The sequence below is a fragment of the Trachemys scripta genome, chromosome 7, assembly GCF_013100865.1.
Source record: "Trachemys scripta elegans isolate TJP31775 chromosome 7, CAS_Tse_1.0, whole genome shotgun sequence".
NCBI classification, from domain to species: domain Eukaryota; kingdom Metazoa; phylum Chordata; order Testudines; family Emydidae; genus Trachemys; species Trachemys scripta.
This window is the reverse complement of record NC_048304.1, coordinates 100,460,470-100,479,332: the sequence shown is the minus strand read 5'-3', so window position 1 is coordinate 100,479,332 and position 18,863 is coordinate 100,460,470. Positions and strand designations below refer to the sequence as shown.

The window sequence follows — 18,863 nt, the reverse complement described above, 5'->3', positions numbered from 1 at the left end:
CAGTCCTGAGATAGGTGTCCAGCTCCCTATACAATGCATGGGGAAAGTTAAGCGCCTAAGAATAGGAATCACTGAAGCCAGCATACTGAGTGGGGAGCTGCCTGAGCTAGCAAATATGCGTAGCCCAGTGGGCTAGTTTACCTCTATTATATTCACTGCTTTCTATTATATTCTGCCTTATTATAGTCAGCAGTACTGCAAGGTCTTGCATCCTGTAAGACATTAGCTTCAGCAGTTAGCATGAGGCTTGAGGCCTATGAATTTTGGCATAAATAAACTTAGGTAACCCCTACATTTTGGGGAACTGGAAGTACAGTGTAAGAGGGAATTTTGTCCATATTCAGCCAGCCACAGAAACATGAACACACACCAGCTTCTGGAAGGTTTTGGATGGATCATCCAACTGCAAGAGTGCCATGGGAACGAATTGATATATATGATAATGGGGTGAAATCATAAATATACTAACCTATAGAAAAAGGACACCTTAACATCGGTAAGGGGAGGAAATACAAATAAGGAATAGGGAAGAAACCCCCACTGAAAATGTATTAGACATGGTAATGTCAGCGTAACATATTATAAAAGTGGCATCTCCACCTGTGGGCAGTAGGAGAGAGAGGTGTAGCCTTTGGGAGGGACCAGAGGAACCAGGGCCACTGGTGAAGATGAGGAAGGGGATGGTGATGAGGAAGATAATGGCTAACATTTCAAGTTGTTCTGCAAGGAATGGTGTGAGTATGGATGTTCAGATGTACTTTCTGTATTATATCTACCTTACTAAGTTAGAATGTGTGTGTGACTTTGCTAAATGTATTAATAACTTATTTATTTGTAAAAATAAAAGAGATCCTATAGTGTGAGTGTTGCACCCGTGCACATCGGGGTTCCCAACTGTATAATAATTCTAATAATACTGGGCCTGATATTGGGACAAGAACCTGTCTACCCTCAAAGTGATAACTTGGGACTCTCATACATAATCTATAGATCAGGCTACATAGGAAATGTGGAGAACTGAGTATGGCATAAACTCCACTCCTCAAAGGGAGTTAGAGGAAAGCACCTATCTCCACTTGGGACTCTCAGCCATCCATGAACCTTCTCCTGGAGGTAAGCACCTAAGTCAGGTCCCCTGTCACAAAAAAAAAAAGTTGTTGTGGTAGTGGTGCTCCCCCTAATAGCCCAGTGATTAGGGCACTCACTTGGGCTGTTGGAGAATCAGGTTCAAGTTCCTGCTCCAATTAATAAGTATTGTATACCAAGTGGAACAGTTTCAACAGGAGAAATGAAGAGACATTCACCCCAGAAGACATTGGTTAGGGCACTCACTTGGGAGATAGTAGGAGCCAGAGTTCAAATGCCTGCTCTGAATCAGGCAGAGTGGGTATTTGAACCTGTGGGTATTCTCCCACATCCCAGGTATAAGCTCCAACCAGTGGGCTATGGGGCATAAGAAGGGAGGGCTCCCCCAACCACACACCCCACAAGCAGGGAATGCCTGCTGGGGCTTACATGTTCCAAGAAGGGGCTCTATTTATGAGCCCAATTATCCTCTCACTTACAACTGTATGGCAATATCTCCAAATGAGTTGCCATAATCTTACACAGATATGAAAGGCAGAACCAAGACTACCGAGCCAAATTTTCCTCTTCATTCTGGACTCTCTGTACTACTCAAGCAGCTGAAAAGGTGGATAGTCTTAATTGGGTAAAAAAGGTAGAGATGGCTCCAACATCACCCACCCTTAAAGGCTCTTGTGCTCATGATATTCTTGGGTGGCATAACAGGCTTATAACTAGCTGGTATATTTAGAGAAGCCCAGAGACTACTGTAAAATATGCAAGGGCTGGGGGCCAATGTAGAACTAGACCCAGGATTAGACCCTGCAAATGGTTGTTCTGTGGCCCACCCTTCTCCAACAGCACAAATGAGAATCTGAAATAATGAACAGTAATATCCTAGTGCTTCTAATAACAGTTTATATCTGAGGCCTTACTACAAATATAGGTAGAAGGACTTTCCAATGGCATATATATGTCATGACCTCCAAACCCTAAGAATCTCTAGAAGACATTCATAACCCCAGTATTATGGCAGGAGAGCTAGTTAGGAGTGTTAACTATTTCAGAATATTCAACAAACTTTTAAAGGGGGGATAACTGTACTATATCTTTATCGATACAGATTCCACCTGGCTCGTATGTGGGCCCACAATGTGAGCGAGGGAGACCATCAACCAATACTATGAGCAGCCCAAAAGAGTGCCAGCCACAATTCCTGCCCTTGTGCTCAAGGGAACAGGGACAGCTCCCACTGTACTACCCTGATGGCACACACAGCCCAAAGGGAACAGGGAGGAGGTGGAGCCATGACTCTGTTGCCATTACTCACAAGCCAGTGGAGCTGGCTGTGTTCATGGAGTTAGGGATGGAGAATATGCTGCAGTCTTCTAAGTAAGAAATTTGTAGGAGGCATTCTGCCGCCTTGAGAATGCATCCTTATGCTATCTCTGAGGTGAGGTATTTCTGCCCCATCCCTTACTATAGGTCAGGCTATGTGCCATCATTTTAAAATAAATTCTAATTTCAGCTACAGTACATCTTGTATACATAAACATGCTGGCATAGGGAACCCAATGCACTTAAGCAGTTGTATTTCAGTTTCAGGTGCTGCTGGCTTTTCAGTGGTTCCTACTGCTGCAGAAGCAACAATGATCAGGTATCGGCTTGAGGATACATAAATTTACTTGTTGGAGCAATTATCTGGAGAGACTAGAAATATACAGAAGGAACATTTGATGGGCTTTCTATCATCAGTGGGGTACACAGACCATCAGAACAATGACTAGTACTACAGTAAAGTCATCTGGACCATTCTCCTGTGAATCTAATTAATTAAAAAAAACTAATATAAAAGAGAAAAACAGAACTAAGAAAGGAAGATAAACTCCATTCTATGAAAAACTGCAGTTTATTTCTTAGAAATTCTTTGAATGCTTTAGTTTTTAATGTCATAGATTTGCAGCTACAATCCAAATGTTGGTATATTTAAAATATATATTTAGACTAAATGTTTTTAAAGTAACTGTTGAAATATTAGCTTTCTAAAAATCCATGTAAGTACTGATTTTCCTGTAGGATAATTTGACCATGTCAGGAATTCCTTATATGTTACTAGAAAAAAAAGTAAAATTCAAAAGAATACTGCTTAAACCATATAGTAATTTGTGCATGTTTGCTATGACTACTGAAATATCAACACATTAGGGAGGTCAAATCATTGCGGGATTGAGATCACAGCAATGAAGTTTGAAGGACTACTACATTTTTTAGTCAAATATTATTCTGTTTACTTATATGAAATATGTAAATAATGTCTTTGATTTACTCTTTGTGAGAGTAAGGCAACCATTCCTCATCAGGACAGTTATTTTTAAAAAGTGGGAAATTTGAAGGTAGATTTAATTGTGGGCCTCTCGGTGTCTTTTAAGATATCTTGTCACAAATTTCAAATATGATAAAATTTGCGCTATTTGTTACACTTGAGCAATATATTGTTTCAGGCAAGAGTGAGAAAATCTTGCTATCAAACTCAAAATTCAATATTTAGGCAGTGTACTTTATAGACAGTATGTAATGCACTTTTACTAGGTGCTATTTTGACTTCTACTGCTATGTAAATTTACTCCTGATAGCAGTCTCTGTTGCTAGTGAATCAAATTACCCTCAGAGTAAAGAAAAAAAAAAGATAACTTGCCATCCTTTATGTACAATGCAGTACAGGTAAAATTCATTTGTGGTGTGGATAGCCAATATAAAGCACTCTACAGTAATTATTCATCACACTGGAGCTTCCCTGGTCCTTGCTCACTCTGTGTTTGCTGTGGAAGTGGTCTCTGTACTGGCTGCACCTTGAGAGCTGTGATGGAGGAGGTAAGCCAGAGGAGCTATATTTATGCAAGTGGTGCAGACACGCTGCCCTAGTGCATTGGCTGCGGAGGGCTGTGCGACAATTCAGATGCCTGGGCCCACCAGGGCTGCATTTGACTGCCTCAACCTGAATGACATTTATGTATTTTTTTAAACAAAAATATGTATTTCATGGACTTTGCAAGGAAAATATAGACAACAAGGTAGGTCAAATTTGGGGTCTCTCAATTTTGACAGTGCCCTTTTGAATGTAAAGAAGATAAGAAACCATAAAAGAGTCACCTTTTAAAAGATGAATAAGTAATGGAAATCCAACCAACATTGGACAAATAATCTCTATTCACAAGTAGGCAGTGGAGGAGTCACTGTTTGACCTCATGACATTCTGGGTAGCAAATTTTATATTATCAACACACAGAAATGGAATAAATATGGTTTTCTTGAGATTACTAAAGAAGAACAGTCTGCGTCAGGAGTTCCTGGAACTTTTAGTTCGAGCATATTAACAGTCAGAGGTTTTAACACTTTCCCACCCTGTCTTTTAAAAAACCCATCTTACACCAATAGGATGAAACTATGACCTATTGAAGAAGCAAAACTGACACTGACCTCTATAAGGGCAGGTATAATCAAGAGGAACTCCAATGAAGTCAATAAAACTACAGTGAGAAAAGCAGCATAAATGGGAAGATAATTAGCCCCACAATGTCCATCTTGGAAATTTAGAAATACTTTGTCTCCACTGTTCAAAATTTGCTCAAAGCATATCAGTTGACATCGATACAGACTCTATTATGCAGGAAATCCTTATGTCATCTTATATAGAGCCAGCATTGTTGGAAATAACTATTGTTTGGGGTAAGAAATAATTCCTCACTAACCATCCTCCAGAATGCATTTATTTCCTTTTTTATTTTTTTGCAAGGAAGTATTTTTGTCTTATTCTGGTGTGACGTGTGCAAAAGAATATTGGATGAAGACTCATAATGAGGGGCAAATCCAACAACACTTAGCAGAAACATCTTGAAATATAATTTAGGGACCAAATTCTCTGCTGGTTAAACAGCCACAGCTTTGATGGAGTTTTGCCCAGTTAAACCAGCAGAAAATTTGACTTATTGAGTGAAATCCTGGCCCCATGGAATTCAATGGCAAAACTCCTATTGATTTCAGCTGATTCAGGATTTCATCTAATGTTTTTAACAGTAATCATCTTTCTTGAAAGAATCATTTATCTGTTCTGATGTAAACAATTTCCAGTTACAAAACAAATAGATGGTATATATGGAAAATGGCTCTTTTGAAGCGCAAGGAGTGCCAACAAAGGAATAGACATCTTGAGGATTGCTGTTACCATTGATGCATATAGATAGTATAAATTAGTTTCTTCTTAGTGCCATATCCATAGTAGACTTTGGCTTCCCTATAGAACATATGAATTAAGAAAGAATAAAACTTACTTATTTCTCTTGGTTTTGGTGCTATGGTCATCACTTACTTCCTCTGGACAAGAACTATCACTTTTATCTGCTAAAAAGAAATGCATAAAATTGGAATTATTAGACAGTTACTATCTACATGAGAACAAAAGTCTTAGACATCCCCCTTCACTTGTCCTTTTGTTCTGATACTTACTCATAATATTGGCTAATTTCTGCAATGATTTTTTTTTTAACTTTAGAAGATACTTTATAAAATCCTCATAGGTGAGCTCATCAAAACAGAGTAATAAATACCAAAAAATGACACTTTTTTTATGTTTGCCCTTTAAGGGCTTCTCACTGTAAATTTGTGATTTTTTAAATATCACATTTGCCTGATAAACTGAAAAATATAACCACAAAGATGTTTATGTTACATTGTTATTTCAATCCTGACAGGGTGAATGATTTGAGAATGCTCATTTCCATCACAACTGCTTCCTTTTTCCTATTTTTCATTCCCATTTTACTGAAGCATAATGCTGCTTTCTTGTTAAATCTGACACGCTGTGTGGGTATGGAAGCAAAGTTAAGTAGATATTGTGGACTCTCAAACTCATAATATACCAAAACCTACTTTGGCCTGGATACTCTCCCAAAGAGGGCTTTGAGATGAGATTGTAATTCATAATGAATGTGAAGGTTATTGAAAGGACATCTATTTTTACAATTTCAAGTACTTCATTGTTTTTTCCACATACAAATTACAATCTCCAACGTAACAGTGCTCTGAATTCAAATGCACTGGCTACCAGAATTTACTACCACTCAATGCCTAGGATGATTTTTGGAGTTTTAAGCAGTTTACTGGAAAAATATCATCCTATATGTGCTGAGCTCCTAGTATATTTAAACAACAGAAAGACCAATCCCTGAGCCTCTTTGCAGCAGACTGCCAATCCTGACATTCTGCATGATATGAACACAGAGCACTATGATGAGATGAAAAAAAACACAATTTCATTTGTGACTTTAAAAATAGATCTGAATCCAGATTTCCAGATCCACAGCCATACATTGACCCTTAGGACTTGTCTACACTACCCATCAGATCGGTGGGCAGTGATCGATCCAGCAGGGGTCGATTTATCCCATCTAGTATAGATCGATAAATTGACCACTGCGGCTCTCCCGTCGACTCCGGAACTCCACCAGAATGAGAAGTGCAAGCAGAGTTGATGGGAGAGCATACGCTATTCACGTAGCTGAAGTTGCATATCTTAGATCGACCCTGCGCGGTAGTGTAGGCAAGCCCTTAGAGTATAATCCTAGCCCCATTGAAATCAGTGGCAAAACTCAGGATTTTACCTCTGAAGATTACACTAATTAACATATAAATATTAGTATGATTTCTTAAAGTATATTTAACAATATATATTATTAAATTATTTTAAACCAATAAGTCCTTTGTATTTGTGCTTAATACTAAATTTACATTATGGGTCAAATCCTCCTTATATTGAGACCAATTGGAATTTGGCATTTTACTTCAAAGGGAGCAAAGTCTAGTCCTTGATTGTTTTTGTCTCCTTGTTTTAAGGAATATTAATTGTGTTTCAATGAACAGAACATAAACCAAACTACAACATAAGGGAGAACTACAGTAATATAAAAAACCTCAAAAACTCTGATCACAGTATTTGGAGGTTACGGACAGGAGCAGAGACCCTAACAGAAGGAAATATATACCAGGTTAAAATTATTTAAACTCTGCTGACTACAGAGTAAATTCAGGGGAAGCAAAAATGAATGGCACTTTAAAATAAAAAGGCTATGGCCTATATAATACTTATAAATACGTCAGCACAAGTATTATGAATATACTTTGATATATGGTAATGAACCTAAGTAATGTTTTCAGTATCTGTACAATGCATGAAGATAGTTATCAATAGCTGCTAAATTCTTCTGTAGAGAAGCCTACATAGAAAACAATGTAGGGACTCAGAAGATAGAGTAAAATAATACAGTCTTGCTATTTTAAAGCCATTAATCAGGAGCTATTCATCCTGCTGAGACAGCAGTGATCTTAACTTTAATAAATTCCTAAGAGAGTACTATGTAATCTTTTAACAGCGTACTTGATGTTGCTTTCAAAGAGAATTCAAGTTAAAAATGACCTGAGGTTCAGGGCTGATTGGGCAAGCACAATCCTATTTCTACAAAATGGCACCTCTAGTAAAAAAAAGCCATGCTCAGCAGGCATCAATGCCAAATAAAAATCAATTGTCTCTTATCTGAGTTAAGCTTCAACATGTTAGCAAACATCTTATACTGAATATCTACAAAACACTTTATCACACCATAGATAGCCCTCTCAGAGTTGACTAGAAGATACATACTGCAAATGTTATTAATCTCAACAGTGAGACCATGTTTCTTGAATAAAGAATGTAGGGAAAGCACGTAGAAATAATACGAGTCCTGTCTGAAGTAGTAAGATTATTCCACTCTACATCTGAATAGGGCCAGGAAAAATATTGATCAATGACATTCCAATGAATATGCGAAGTTCTGAAGCAACTGAAGGTTGGATATATAAAATTGACTGAAAAACAGTTATAAGGCCCCATCTAGTTCTCTAAAGAAAGCCATCGCCCTGTTAATCATTGCTATGAAACAGATATATAAACTGTAAATCTAAGAAACATAGCAGTAGTCAAAAAAACGAACAGAATATTAGGAACCATTAGGGAAGGGATCGCTATTAAGGCAGTAAATACCATAATGCCATATATAAATCCACCTTTAATACTGTGTGAAGTTCTCGTTGCCCTATCTCAAAAAATGTATATTAGAAATGGAAAAGGTACAGAGAAGGGCAACAAAAATGATTAAGGTATGAAACCGCTTCCATATGAGGAGAGATTAAAAAGATGACCGTTCAGCTTGGAAAAGAGACAATTGAGGTGAGGGGGCATATAAGAGAGAAGACAGGATACTGGGTTGGATGGACCATTGGTCTCACCCAGAATAGTCATTTTTATGTTACTGTATGCATTTTAGAAAGAAAAAAAGCTGAAATCGAATTAGAATGTATCAGTATTTTTATGTTCTGTTTCTGATGCATAGCCTCATCTCAAACTCTCCTATCGTCCTGCTTGTCTTACTCGAGTTATCCTGTTAACTGTAATGGGACTACTTGCTTGAGTAAGTGGTGCAAAATCTGTCCCAAAATGTTTAAAGTAAACACCACTTATGCAAATTTTAAGTGGCAAACTCTGCAACACAAGACAGAAACTATCCAAGGTCTCCCACAAAGAGATAAAAATCAAATATTGTATTATTGTTGGGCCCAACTGCAGGATCATCTTCTTGGGAGATGAGGGACCAGAGGAAAAAAACATCTAATAAGGGATTTATAACTTGAGAAACAATATAACTTGATTATAATCACTCTGTATAGTATTAGGAAGGAGTGCTACACTAAATCTGATGGACTGTCAAGCTTAATTCTAACTAGTTCATTAATTCTTTGCAACACTGAAAAAATATCACCACATCACTAGTGTTAAGTTGGTTAAGGATTCCATGACAACAAAGAAAACATCACTCATTATTTTATAAAAATAATTTAATTTATAAGTAAACTTAATAAATATATTCCACTGGTGTGAGACAATGTTTTACACATCTATTTAATAGACTTGTACTAATATTTTTTGCTTGAATATTAATCAAACCAAATTTCTTTCTGAATTCTTGAGGAAAGAGGGTGGATCAATTCATATTTGGTTTTGAATATGGCTCCTGTCCAAATATGAGAGCTAAATATGGAACAGAAAACAGTTCTGTGTGCATAAAAACTGCCTTCTATTCAGCTAAAAAAATCCCAAAGCCTGATTTCCATATTATGGGGCACCACAGGCGGTGTTGTCAAAAGAGATTGAAAAATACTTCGATTTGGGTCCTCCTCTCATCCCAAACTGCCTGGAGTGTTTTTTCTGTGACAAGAATTCTTATATCTAGTTCTATCTATATGGTTTCAATCTGTCTTGCTAGTGGCTGAATGAGAAGGAGTAAGCCAAGAGCACAGCCTTTGGCTGGAAACAAATGGGGGGTGAGGGAAGGCATTGGCCTGAGGCCATGGTTTTCTTTTCTTGGTTTCCTATATGTGCCAAGTTCCATTCTTCAGTTTCCACCTCTGTAGGCTGTTCTGTGTAAGAGGACAATGACTACAACTCTACTGAATCCCTGGTGTAGGTTTCATTCCAACCAACTTTTTAAAAGTATATGTTTCAATAATAAGTTGGTAATAACTTAACCTTGCCTCATTAGTCTGTGGGACTTTTAGTCAACTGCTACCTTTCAGGCAACCACTGGACTACTCAGATGATTAGTATGGGGTGGACATGGACATTAGATGGACATTTATGGTGGTATTGCTTTTGTCCTGGTGTATGGGACCTATAAGACTTATCTCTTGTTTAGTTTTTTAAAGGTAGGAATGAACAAGAAAGAAGGGATATTGGGACAATTTCATCCATGAAAAAGTTTGATTTTATTCATATCAGAATTTTAGACCAAATAGTAGATGCCTCATACTGCCTTGTATCCAATACACTCTTTTCAAAAAGCGAAATATTATTGCTCATAACCTCAATAGCCTTTCCTGGCATTCCACTGGGTGATAATTTTTTCTAGTGCATTTACATATTCTAATGATCTGGGTTGTTTTATGACTTTGGATACACAAACTGAAGTAGACACATGTTTCTGAACACACCGTTCCAATATATGGAGTTCAGAAACAGAGAGTCAGGCAGGCTGAAAATGTCATTGCCTATAGAAATAAGATGACAAAAATCCTCAAAAATCTTTGAAAAGAGAAAGGGATATCATGGTTGGTATCTGATCACAATATGATACAGTGGAGTAATGATACACAGTGCCAACAAAATAGTGCTATGGTCAAAATGAGTTACAGCAGAGACTCTTACTTACAAGAAATGACAGGTCAAGGATATGCCCTCATATATGTGTCATCTGATCTGAGAAAGTTAAAGTCTATAAATTGGCCATGAGCTTTGCTGTTAATGATTCATACGTGCCTGTAAAGATCAGTAGGAGTTGAACACATGTGTGCAGGGCTACCAGGCAAACAACAGCCCCACATTGTTACCCAGCTGAAACCTAGTCACTTCCTTGACCCACAATCCAGATGTTCAACACCATGGGAAGTTTAGCCTTCAGTGGTCTGACTGACAGTGGTCTTAGCAATCCCTGATTGGCTCATTGTCCTGATATAAACCCAGAGGAAGTACCAAGAAGCATTTAGGCAACAATGTGGATCCCTATCTAGCTAGCTGCCTGCCCTGACTCTCTGTTTTTGAACTCTTGGTAGTGGTGTCAGCTCTGAGTTAGATTATAACTCCTGATTGATCTGTCAAATCCCAATACCTGATACTGACCTTTAGCCTGATTCCTCACTCTGACTATGGCTTGATCCTCAGCTTGACTCTTGACCCTGATACTGGCTCTGATCCTTGGCTTCAATTCTGGAAACCCAAGCTCCTGCCACTAACCTTGCTTACCTTCGCCCAGGATCCTGACAGTACCTAAATTGATATAATTCCAGATTCTCCATTATGTTACAGAGGTGTGATGCTGGTGTAACTCCATTCAAGACAACTGAGTTGCACTAGTGTAAAGATGGTACTGAGGAGTGGAAAATGAGGTCTTCAATCTCTAAGCAGCTGAGTATATTGTATTAAATCATACATTCCTTATTCCACTCTTACTCCAACTCCTCCCATAGATTTCAAAGACAACGGAAATTTTCCCCACCTTTGGATTGAGAGAAATGGCCCAGTATGAACCCATTAGTAAAGAATCATGACACCTTCATAAATCTCTATAAGAACTAATTTTAACAAAGGTGGAATAATTGATAAATGCCTAAATGTCATTCCTGAATTACAAATGCACTTGATCTTTTAGTTCAGTGATGTGCTGATAACCTATGATACTCTGAAAATAATTATGCTTGGTCACATTTTTGTGTGCCTTTGATTTAAAAATTTTAATTAAACTCAACAACAGCAACTAAACTAAGTACATTTGGCAACTATCTCACAAACGTGTAGCTTATTTGGTTGATTTATTTACTCAAGATTTTCAGCTAATGGGTATGCTGCAAATAATTTATTTGACCTCATCAGCTAATATACTCTAAGTATAAGCTGATTTTCTGAAATACTCATACAAATCCCATTTATATCAATGGAAGCTGCAAATTATTAGCAACAATGAAAATCCAGCTATAATTCACCAGAATAACCTGACACAATAGTCAAGGCATAATGTGACACACACACAATAGCATGTAAAGAATAGGACACACAACAGAAAAGGAATTTCTTAAATAACACAGACCAACAATGGCATTGGCACAAAGATGTTTTGAGGATTAATGATAGGCTATGAATAATGGCCCTCAGTTTTGTTTTGGGTTATCATTTCTACCTACCCAGTCATTAATTAATCCTCCAGAATGCCCTACACTTTTATTGCTATTGCTAAACAAAACTTATGTTGCATTGTGCTTCTGAACCAGAACTTCAGAAGATTTGGTCTTGGAGCCTTTGGTCACTGTGTTTATCAGAAAGTTATCTGCTTCACATGAAGAAAGCTTTGATTTTGTTCCAAGTCTCTTTTAAAATTGAATTTATACCTGCAAAGGCAAGAAATTCATCTCTTAAATGATGTTAAGTGATATATAAATATATCCCCTACAGTAACAATGAGGAGTCCAGTGGCACCTTAAAGACTAACGCATCCCCTATAGTAACAGTCTATGGAATTTTTTCTATCAAACATTTACAGCAAGGTCCTGACTATCATTTACTCATATCAACTTGCAAGAACACCCTTTCATATCCTCAGTTCATCCTCACAACTCCTATTTAGGAGTAGCCCGTTGGGAATTGTTTGTGGATCAACAATATACATTATGCACTTTAAAATTGACTGTGTTTTTTACTTTCATCATAGATGAAAAATAAATCTCACTTGATGTACCTTCATGGGAAATGTGGGGATTGTTTTTGTTTAGTTACAATATATTCGATTTTCAAAAATAATTTTTGTTTACTTTTCTTCTTCACGAACCTCACCACTAAAACAACAAGGAGTCTGGTGGCACCTTAAAGACTAACAGATTTATTTGGGCATAAGCTTTCGTGAGTAAAAACCTCACTTCTTCGGATGAGACATGGATTAAAGGAACTTTGTAAGTGTAACTATACTACAAAATACATTATTCAATCCATATGTGCTGGTGGTGATGATCCCCCAATGCAATCATCTAATTAAATATGAACAGTGCATCAAATAATTGATCTGCATGTAGACCTTTTCCTAACAAGGGCAGAAAAGTTGTTGTTCACCCAGTCCTAATGTCCAGACAGCATGGCTTAATCTTTCTAGTGGTTCCCCGCTTCAACAACAAAAAAACCCACCTGTCAAAGTACCACATTGGGGAGAGGGAAGAAGAGGGAAACAGCTGAGGTCTGTGTTGAGCTCAACTCCCTCACAATAGCTGCAGCCAAGAATTATCACACAGATCAAGAAGCAACACTAAATGGAGTGGAAACCAGTAATAGCTCAGGGCAGACAGGCATCAGCTGGCAAAGCAGGTTTTTAGGGAGCAGTATTTACTTTTATAAGGCTAAATAACTGGTAAAGGGGGAGATTGAGGGCCTAGCTCATGTTACTGAGCAAATACTGACATGAGTTGTCTCAGTGGGGACTACTCCTATAAGCGGCCACTAATGTAAGTAATTGCTGCACCACTGCGGGCTGAGCGAGCAATTAAGTAGGGGGTGGTAGATTAGAAATATAGTGAGTGAGCTGTGAGCAGGAAAGCTGAAAGAAGTGTGTGGGATGGGATAGAGATGGGCAGGGGAAATTAGTTCATCAAATTGACCTTCTTCATGGCAGACCAGGTGGCAAATCGTTGTTCTCCAAGAAGTGAACTTTAAAAAAAAATACATTTGAAACACTTAACATGCACTACTGCAAAGCAAGTTCTCTCTTCAGTCAACACCAAGAATGTCATTCTGAAATCTACAGTGCTTGAGGGTTGATTGGCAAAGCCATTTTTGGATTGTGGTACCCACATGTCCGCCAAACCTTTCAGCAGTCCTCAGAGATTTACTTTTGGGATTATTTTCTTACAGCTGGGTTAAATAATCCTTTATTACTGTACAACTGCCTTTGGTAGCATGGTCAATAAGACATTTGCAGAAATCATGCTATCCTAATGCATTCCTAATGTATGTTTTGGAAATATGAATGCATTAAAGGTAAAGACAAAGTCTTCCAAGGTGTTATTTTTTAAATCAAAGATTCTTTCAACATAAGAAGCCACCTATTTTTACTTCCTTGCTAATAATGAGAGAACTCCAATACAAATGTTAGAATTTCAGTGTAAATAAATATTTTGTAAGCAGCATCACTTAACAAAATACTTTACACAAAATCCAACAGGAAAATCATCATTCTGATAATTTTCACTTAATATATTTAACTATCGAGTTTCATTTAGCATTTGATTTTAAATAGATGCAAATAATCACAGCTTTAGTTACTTGCTGAAGTTTCCAGCTTGCGTTTATGAGGTGGATCTTCAATGATTCTATTAATATCACCACGATTCTTTAGATCCACTGGTTTCTCCCATACTGACAGCTGCATTGTAGGGTTGAAGAAGAAGACTCGGTCATCTCCAGTCCAGACTACACACCTATTTTAATTAATAAACTATGCTTAGATAATCTCGCATACACATAGAAACAAGATATTAAACTCATGGCTAATTCAATATTCTCCATAGTCTTATACAGCATGGGTGAAATTCACCCTCCTATCCAACTTAAGGCCTCTGCACTAAGGAAATTTCTCCCCATACTAATAAAATATCATTATCAGTGGTCAGAAAAGTATGCGGGCACATGCACACACACACTCTCTCTTTCTCTCTCCACCAGGGAAAAAAACAAACAAACAAAAAACAGGACCAAAGTAAAACAATGATGCTTATAACAACTGAGGCCATGGTAAAGAATTACATTTCATATTTTCAAAATGTATCTGTGAAGGTGGTGAACCACAGAGGTCTCAAGCTGTTTTGCATAGTCAGTGCCTACTCAACACCCATATAAGATAGATTCAGGGAGGTTGCCATTGGGTAGAAGGCAGCCACAGAAACCTCATGTGACTGCCTCTGAGGTAGAAGGAATAGCCAGAATTCCATTAGGCCTCCATGGCTATGGATCCCAGCCAAACCCTACAGGGGTTCCATGCTACAAAGACAGAAAGGGCCTGATCCAAAGTCCACTGAAATCAATAAACCTCCCCCCCACCCATTGATTTAATTGAGCTTTTGGACCAAATATGCAATGTGCCCAAGCCATGACTGCTATGCAAACCAGAATTTCCTGACTTGTTCAATTTAAATGTCAGCCTCAGCATTGCATTGACTTAGTTCCTTGCATTACATTTCTTTTTTAAAGCAGGAAAAATATTATTTTAATAAGCGGTATTATATCACAATGATGGATATTCAAGTAAACCTGGATGCACTTGATTAAACGTATAGTTTTTACAGACATATAGTACCATATATGCATCTGAAGCCTGTACTTTATGCATACTTAAGAAAAGTAGTATACAACACATACCCATTATGCCATTCTAAAACGCATATAAAGGGCCAACTCCTGACCTCCTTGAATCAGAAACACCTGACAAGAACTGATCTTATTAATGCAAGCTCTCCATCACTTGGCAGTTCTCAATGGCACAGGGGAATAGAGCTATCAAAAAGACATGCTTAAAAAGAAACCTGTTCTGTGTAAAAGACGAGAACATAAAAAGTGATATATAAATGTTAAGTCCTATTATTGGATAATTTGAAGTTTTCTGTGAACTAATAGTAAGAGAGCACCATTGATTGCCTGTTCTGCTAATAAAAAATATATAACCTTTGGAGCGGTCTAAAGGGAGACTGTATATCTTTATAGTGCAGAAAACAGAGGCAAGAAGTGTTTTCTATTGGTAAAAATAAGAAGATAAAAGTAATTAAGAATGCATTGTAAATTATGTGCATTCCCAAGGTAGAAGACAAAGTTGGAAGTGAACACAAAACTGTTGAATTCTCAGTTATAGTTATCCCTTGTACCTTTGGAGTTAAAATAGTGGGGACCTGATGAATATTTTAATAATTTTCATATTATAATAATATACAAATACTTCAGCTTTGAAAATAACATCCCAGAATGGCTGACCTATTCTTTTATGTGGTAATAATTAGGTGAAAACAACATTTGGTATTTTGTGTCTCAGAGCTACAGTTCTCAGTTTTATCACAGACACTGTTAATCAGATCAAGAACTCTAAATGTACCATTAAGCATTAGTCTTTGGCTCACAATAGATCAGGATAGAGTTGATGGAAGACTTTAGGAACAAGAAACCAAACTACCATAAATATCACAGTCCTACTGGCAGGCATCTTAGAAGCCAAGCATTAGGGGGAAGAAGGGAGTAATTAGCAGTTAACTGATTTATTTAATAATACGGTTACATTTCTCCCTTTACCTAAATCTGTGGATAATGGGCCCAATAATGTCAAATGGTGCATGCCTCCCGCAAAATGCTGAGCACTCTCAATTGTAATTAGCTTTAATGGCAATTAAGCTCATTCAGCCCTTTTGCAGAATCTGTCCCTGTAGGAGTACTATGTGGAGCTCATGGTGTGCTTCAAAAGCAGGAAGCCAGTATACTGTGAGTGTCACAGTCATGCCATCATACACATTTAGGACAGTCTCAGCACCTGCCAATTGTGCACATCAGCATCTCTGGCCAGGAGGAGATGAGAACAAGGCTATTTTCAAAAAGCTGTTGATGCTGCTCTCTAATAATTTAATAGTGACTTCTCCCATGCACAAGTTCAAAGTCTCTGATCTCACACACAGTTTCTACCACTTTGGGTGATGGGAGACCACATTTGAGGCTGATACTGTATTAGTCATTTGAAGTGTACTGCTAGGCCATCTGGAGTCTCAGCATTTATCTAATAAAAACAAGGTGATTGCTAAAATGGAAATGGCACATTTCCACACCTGATTGAAAGACCAAGTAAGCATCTCTAGAGAGCTGTAAAAATGGATCCAAATGGCAGGTCCCTCATGAAGCCCTTTTCATTTTTCCATAACTAACCCAATTTGACATTTAATTTAAAATTAGTACCCCCTTCCTCCACATTACATATCACCTGTACCTCTTTGGCATAATAAAAATTTCATTATCCAAAAGGGAAAATATGGTATTTGGTTTCAGTCAGAGATCACAAACTGAAAGTGCAGATGATGCTATGTTCTTTAATTAAAATAACGACATTTAAATATGTAAGAAAATAACCTTAATATATCATATACTGTATTTACATGGTAATTAGGCAGGGTTAACTAATATTTCTGAGAACTGTTTAGTCATATAAACAAATCTGGCTAATTGTTGCCCTGCTCTAATCTCTCCTTTTTATGGGAATTTATTTCATCAGGTGGAGGCCAGGAAATGTTTATGAGAGCTGAAGTCCTTAAATTCGCTGATATCTTTTAGTCAGACATTAGTGTTCTGGTCTCATTAATATATGATCTCCTCTGAGCAATAAACAATAGTTGGGTGCCCAAGTTGCCTCACATGTGCCATAAAATCACAGATTCATAGAATCACAGGATTAAAAGTGACCTCAGGAGGTCATCTAGTCCAACCCCCTGCTCAAAGCAGTACCTAATCCCCAACTAAATCATCCAAGACAGGGCTTTGTCAAGCCTGACCTTAAAAACCTCTAAGGAAGGAGATTCCACCACCTCCCTAGGTAACCCATTCCAGTTCTTCACCACCCTCCTAGTGAAAAAGTTTTTCCTAATATCCAACCTAAACCTCCCCCACTGCAACTTGAGACCATTACTCCTTGTTCTATCATCCGGTACCACTGAGAACAGTCTAGATCCATCCTCTTTGGAACCCCTTTTCAAGTAGTTGAAAGCAGCTATCAAATCCCCCCTCATTCTTCTCTTCTGCAGAGTAAATAATCCCAGTTCCCTCAGCCGCTCCTCATAAATCATGTGCTCCAGACCCCAAATCATTTTTGTTGCCGTCCGCTGGACTTTTTCCAATTTTTCCACATCCTTCTTGTAGTGTGGGGCCCAAAACTGGGCACAGTACTCCAGATGAGGCCTCACCAATGCCAAATAGAGGGGAATGATCACATCCCTCGATCTGCTGGCAATGTTCCTATTTACACAGCCCAAAATGCCGTTAGTCTTCTTGGCAACAAGAGCACACTGTTGACTCATATCCAGCTTCTCGTCCACTGTAACCCCAGTCCTTTTGATACCATCAGAGGTCAATCAAACTGGGGAGAAGAAAAGAGTGAAAGCGGTCCCTTCCCTTTGCCTCTCCCCTCTTCATCTTGCTCTTTCTCCAATGGCCCCTTGTACCTCCACGGACTGTTTCCCCTTTCTCCTGTCCCTAGCCCTTGAAGCTCTCTCACTCTCTCTCTGCTTCTCTTCCATTTCAGGCCCTGAAAACACTTCATGAACTTTATGCACTGTCCATTGTCGTTATAAAATCAATGGATTTACTCAGTGCATAAAGTTAAGCATGTGTCTTTGTAGGATTGGGGCCTTAGTAGCTAACCTTTTCTTCTGTCCTTGTCCCATGGAGAATCCCATTCAGATTGGAAATTCTCCCTAGGAGTTATGGAATGAAATTAAGGAAGGGAAAATTCTGGCTGAAAAAATTAGGCAAAAATTCCTAATGATGAAGATTCTGTTAGGCTGTGGAAAAGTCATCCATTGCAAGAGGTGAAGGAAGCTTAACTTCTTGGGACCTTTAAAAATACACCGGACAAACCATTGGAAGCATAAATATAGTATAGGGAAACAAGTGGCCCCAGGGGATGCATAAAGTGACTAAGCAGTAGTTTTCCATCTCTGACTAAATGTGGTATCTATGGGTAAGTAAATTAGTGGGCTGGTTCAGTTATAATGCATCACTGAAATAGTTAATGTTGTCCTTTAAATTGTTATTGTTAGGCTTCATGATTAACATCCCATTGGGACTGATGAAACAAGTTCATAGCTCTCATAGCTATTTGTAATTACTAACTGTCTGAAGACAAAGGAAGACAGGCATGAATAGTTACAATTTGAACTGCTGTTTTTGCAGACACAAGACATATCCGCTCTTTTCTGTGATTCCATCGCTGCTGAATTTTCCACAGAATTCAGCAGCACTTGAAACAGAATTCTACATCAGAACCTAAAGCTTTCATTAAAAGATTTAAAGTAGAGAGTCACAATGTGCTGCATCTCTTTCAAGTCACTCTGATGACAAAAAATTAGTGTAAGCCCAGCTTAACTCGCCAACTAAATTTAGT

General features: G+C 38.0%; 1 protein-coding gene across 2 annotated transcripts in view; it reads right to left on the bottom strand.

The window, feature by feature from the left end:
• The window catches only part of TCERG1L (transcription elongation regulator 1 like), a 215,275-nt gene that overhangs the window by 19,935 nt on the left and 176,477 nt on the right, over nt 1–18,863 (bottom strand). For both annotated transcript variants that reach the window (XM_034776812.1, XM_034776813.1), the window contains exons 8-9: nt 14,006–14,160; nt 5,394–5,463 (exon numbers count right to left, since the gene is read on the bottom strand). In XM_034776812.1, the coding sequence (XP_034632703.1) occupies nt 5,394–5,463; nt 14,006–14,160 (225 nt within the window). The remainder of the gene's footprint in view (nt 1–5,393; nt 5,464–14,005; nt 14,161–18,863) is intronic.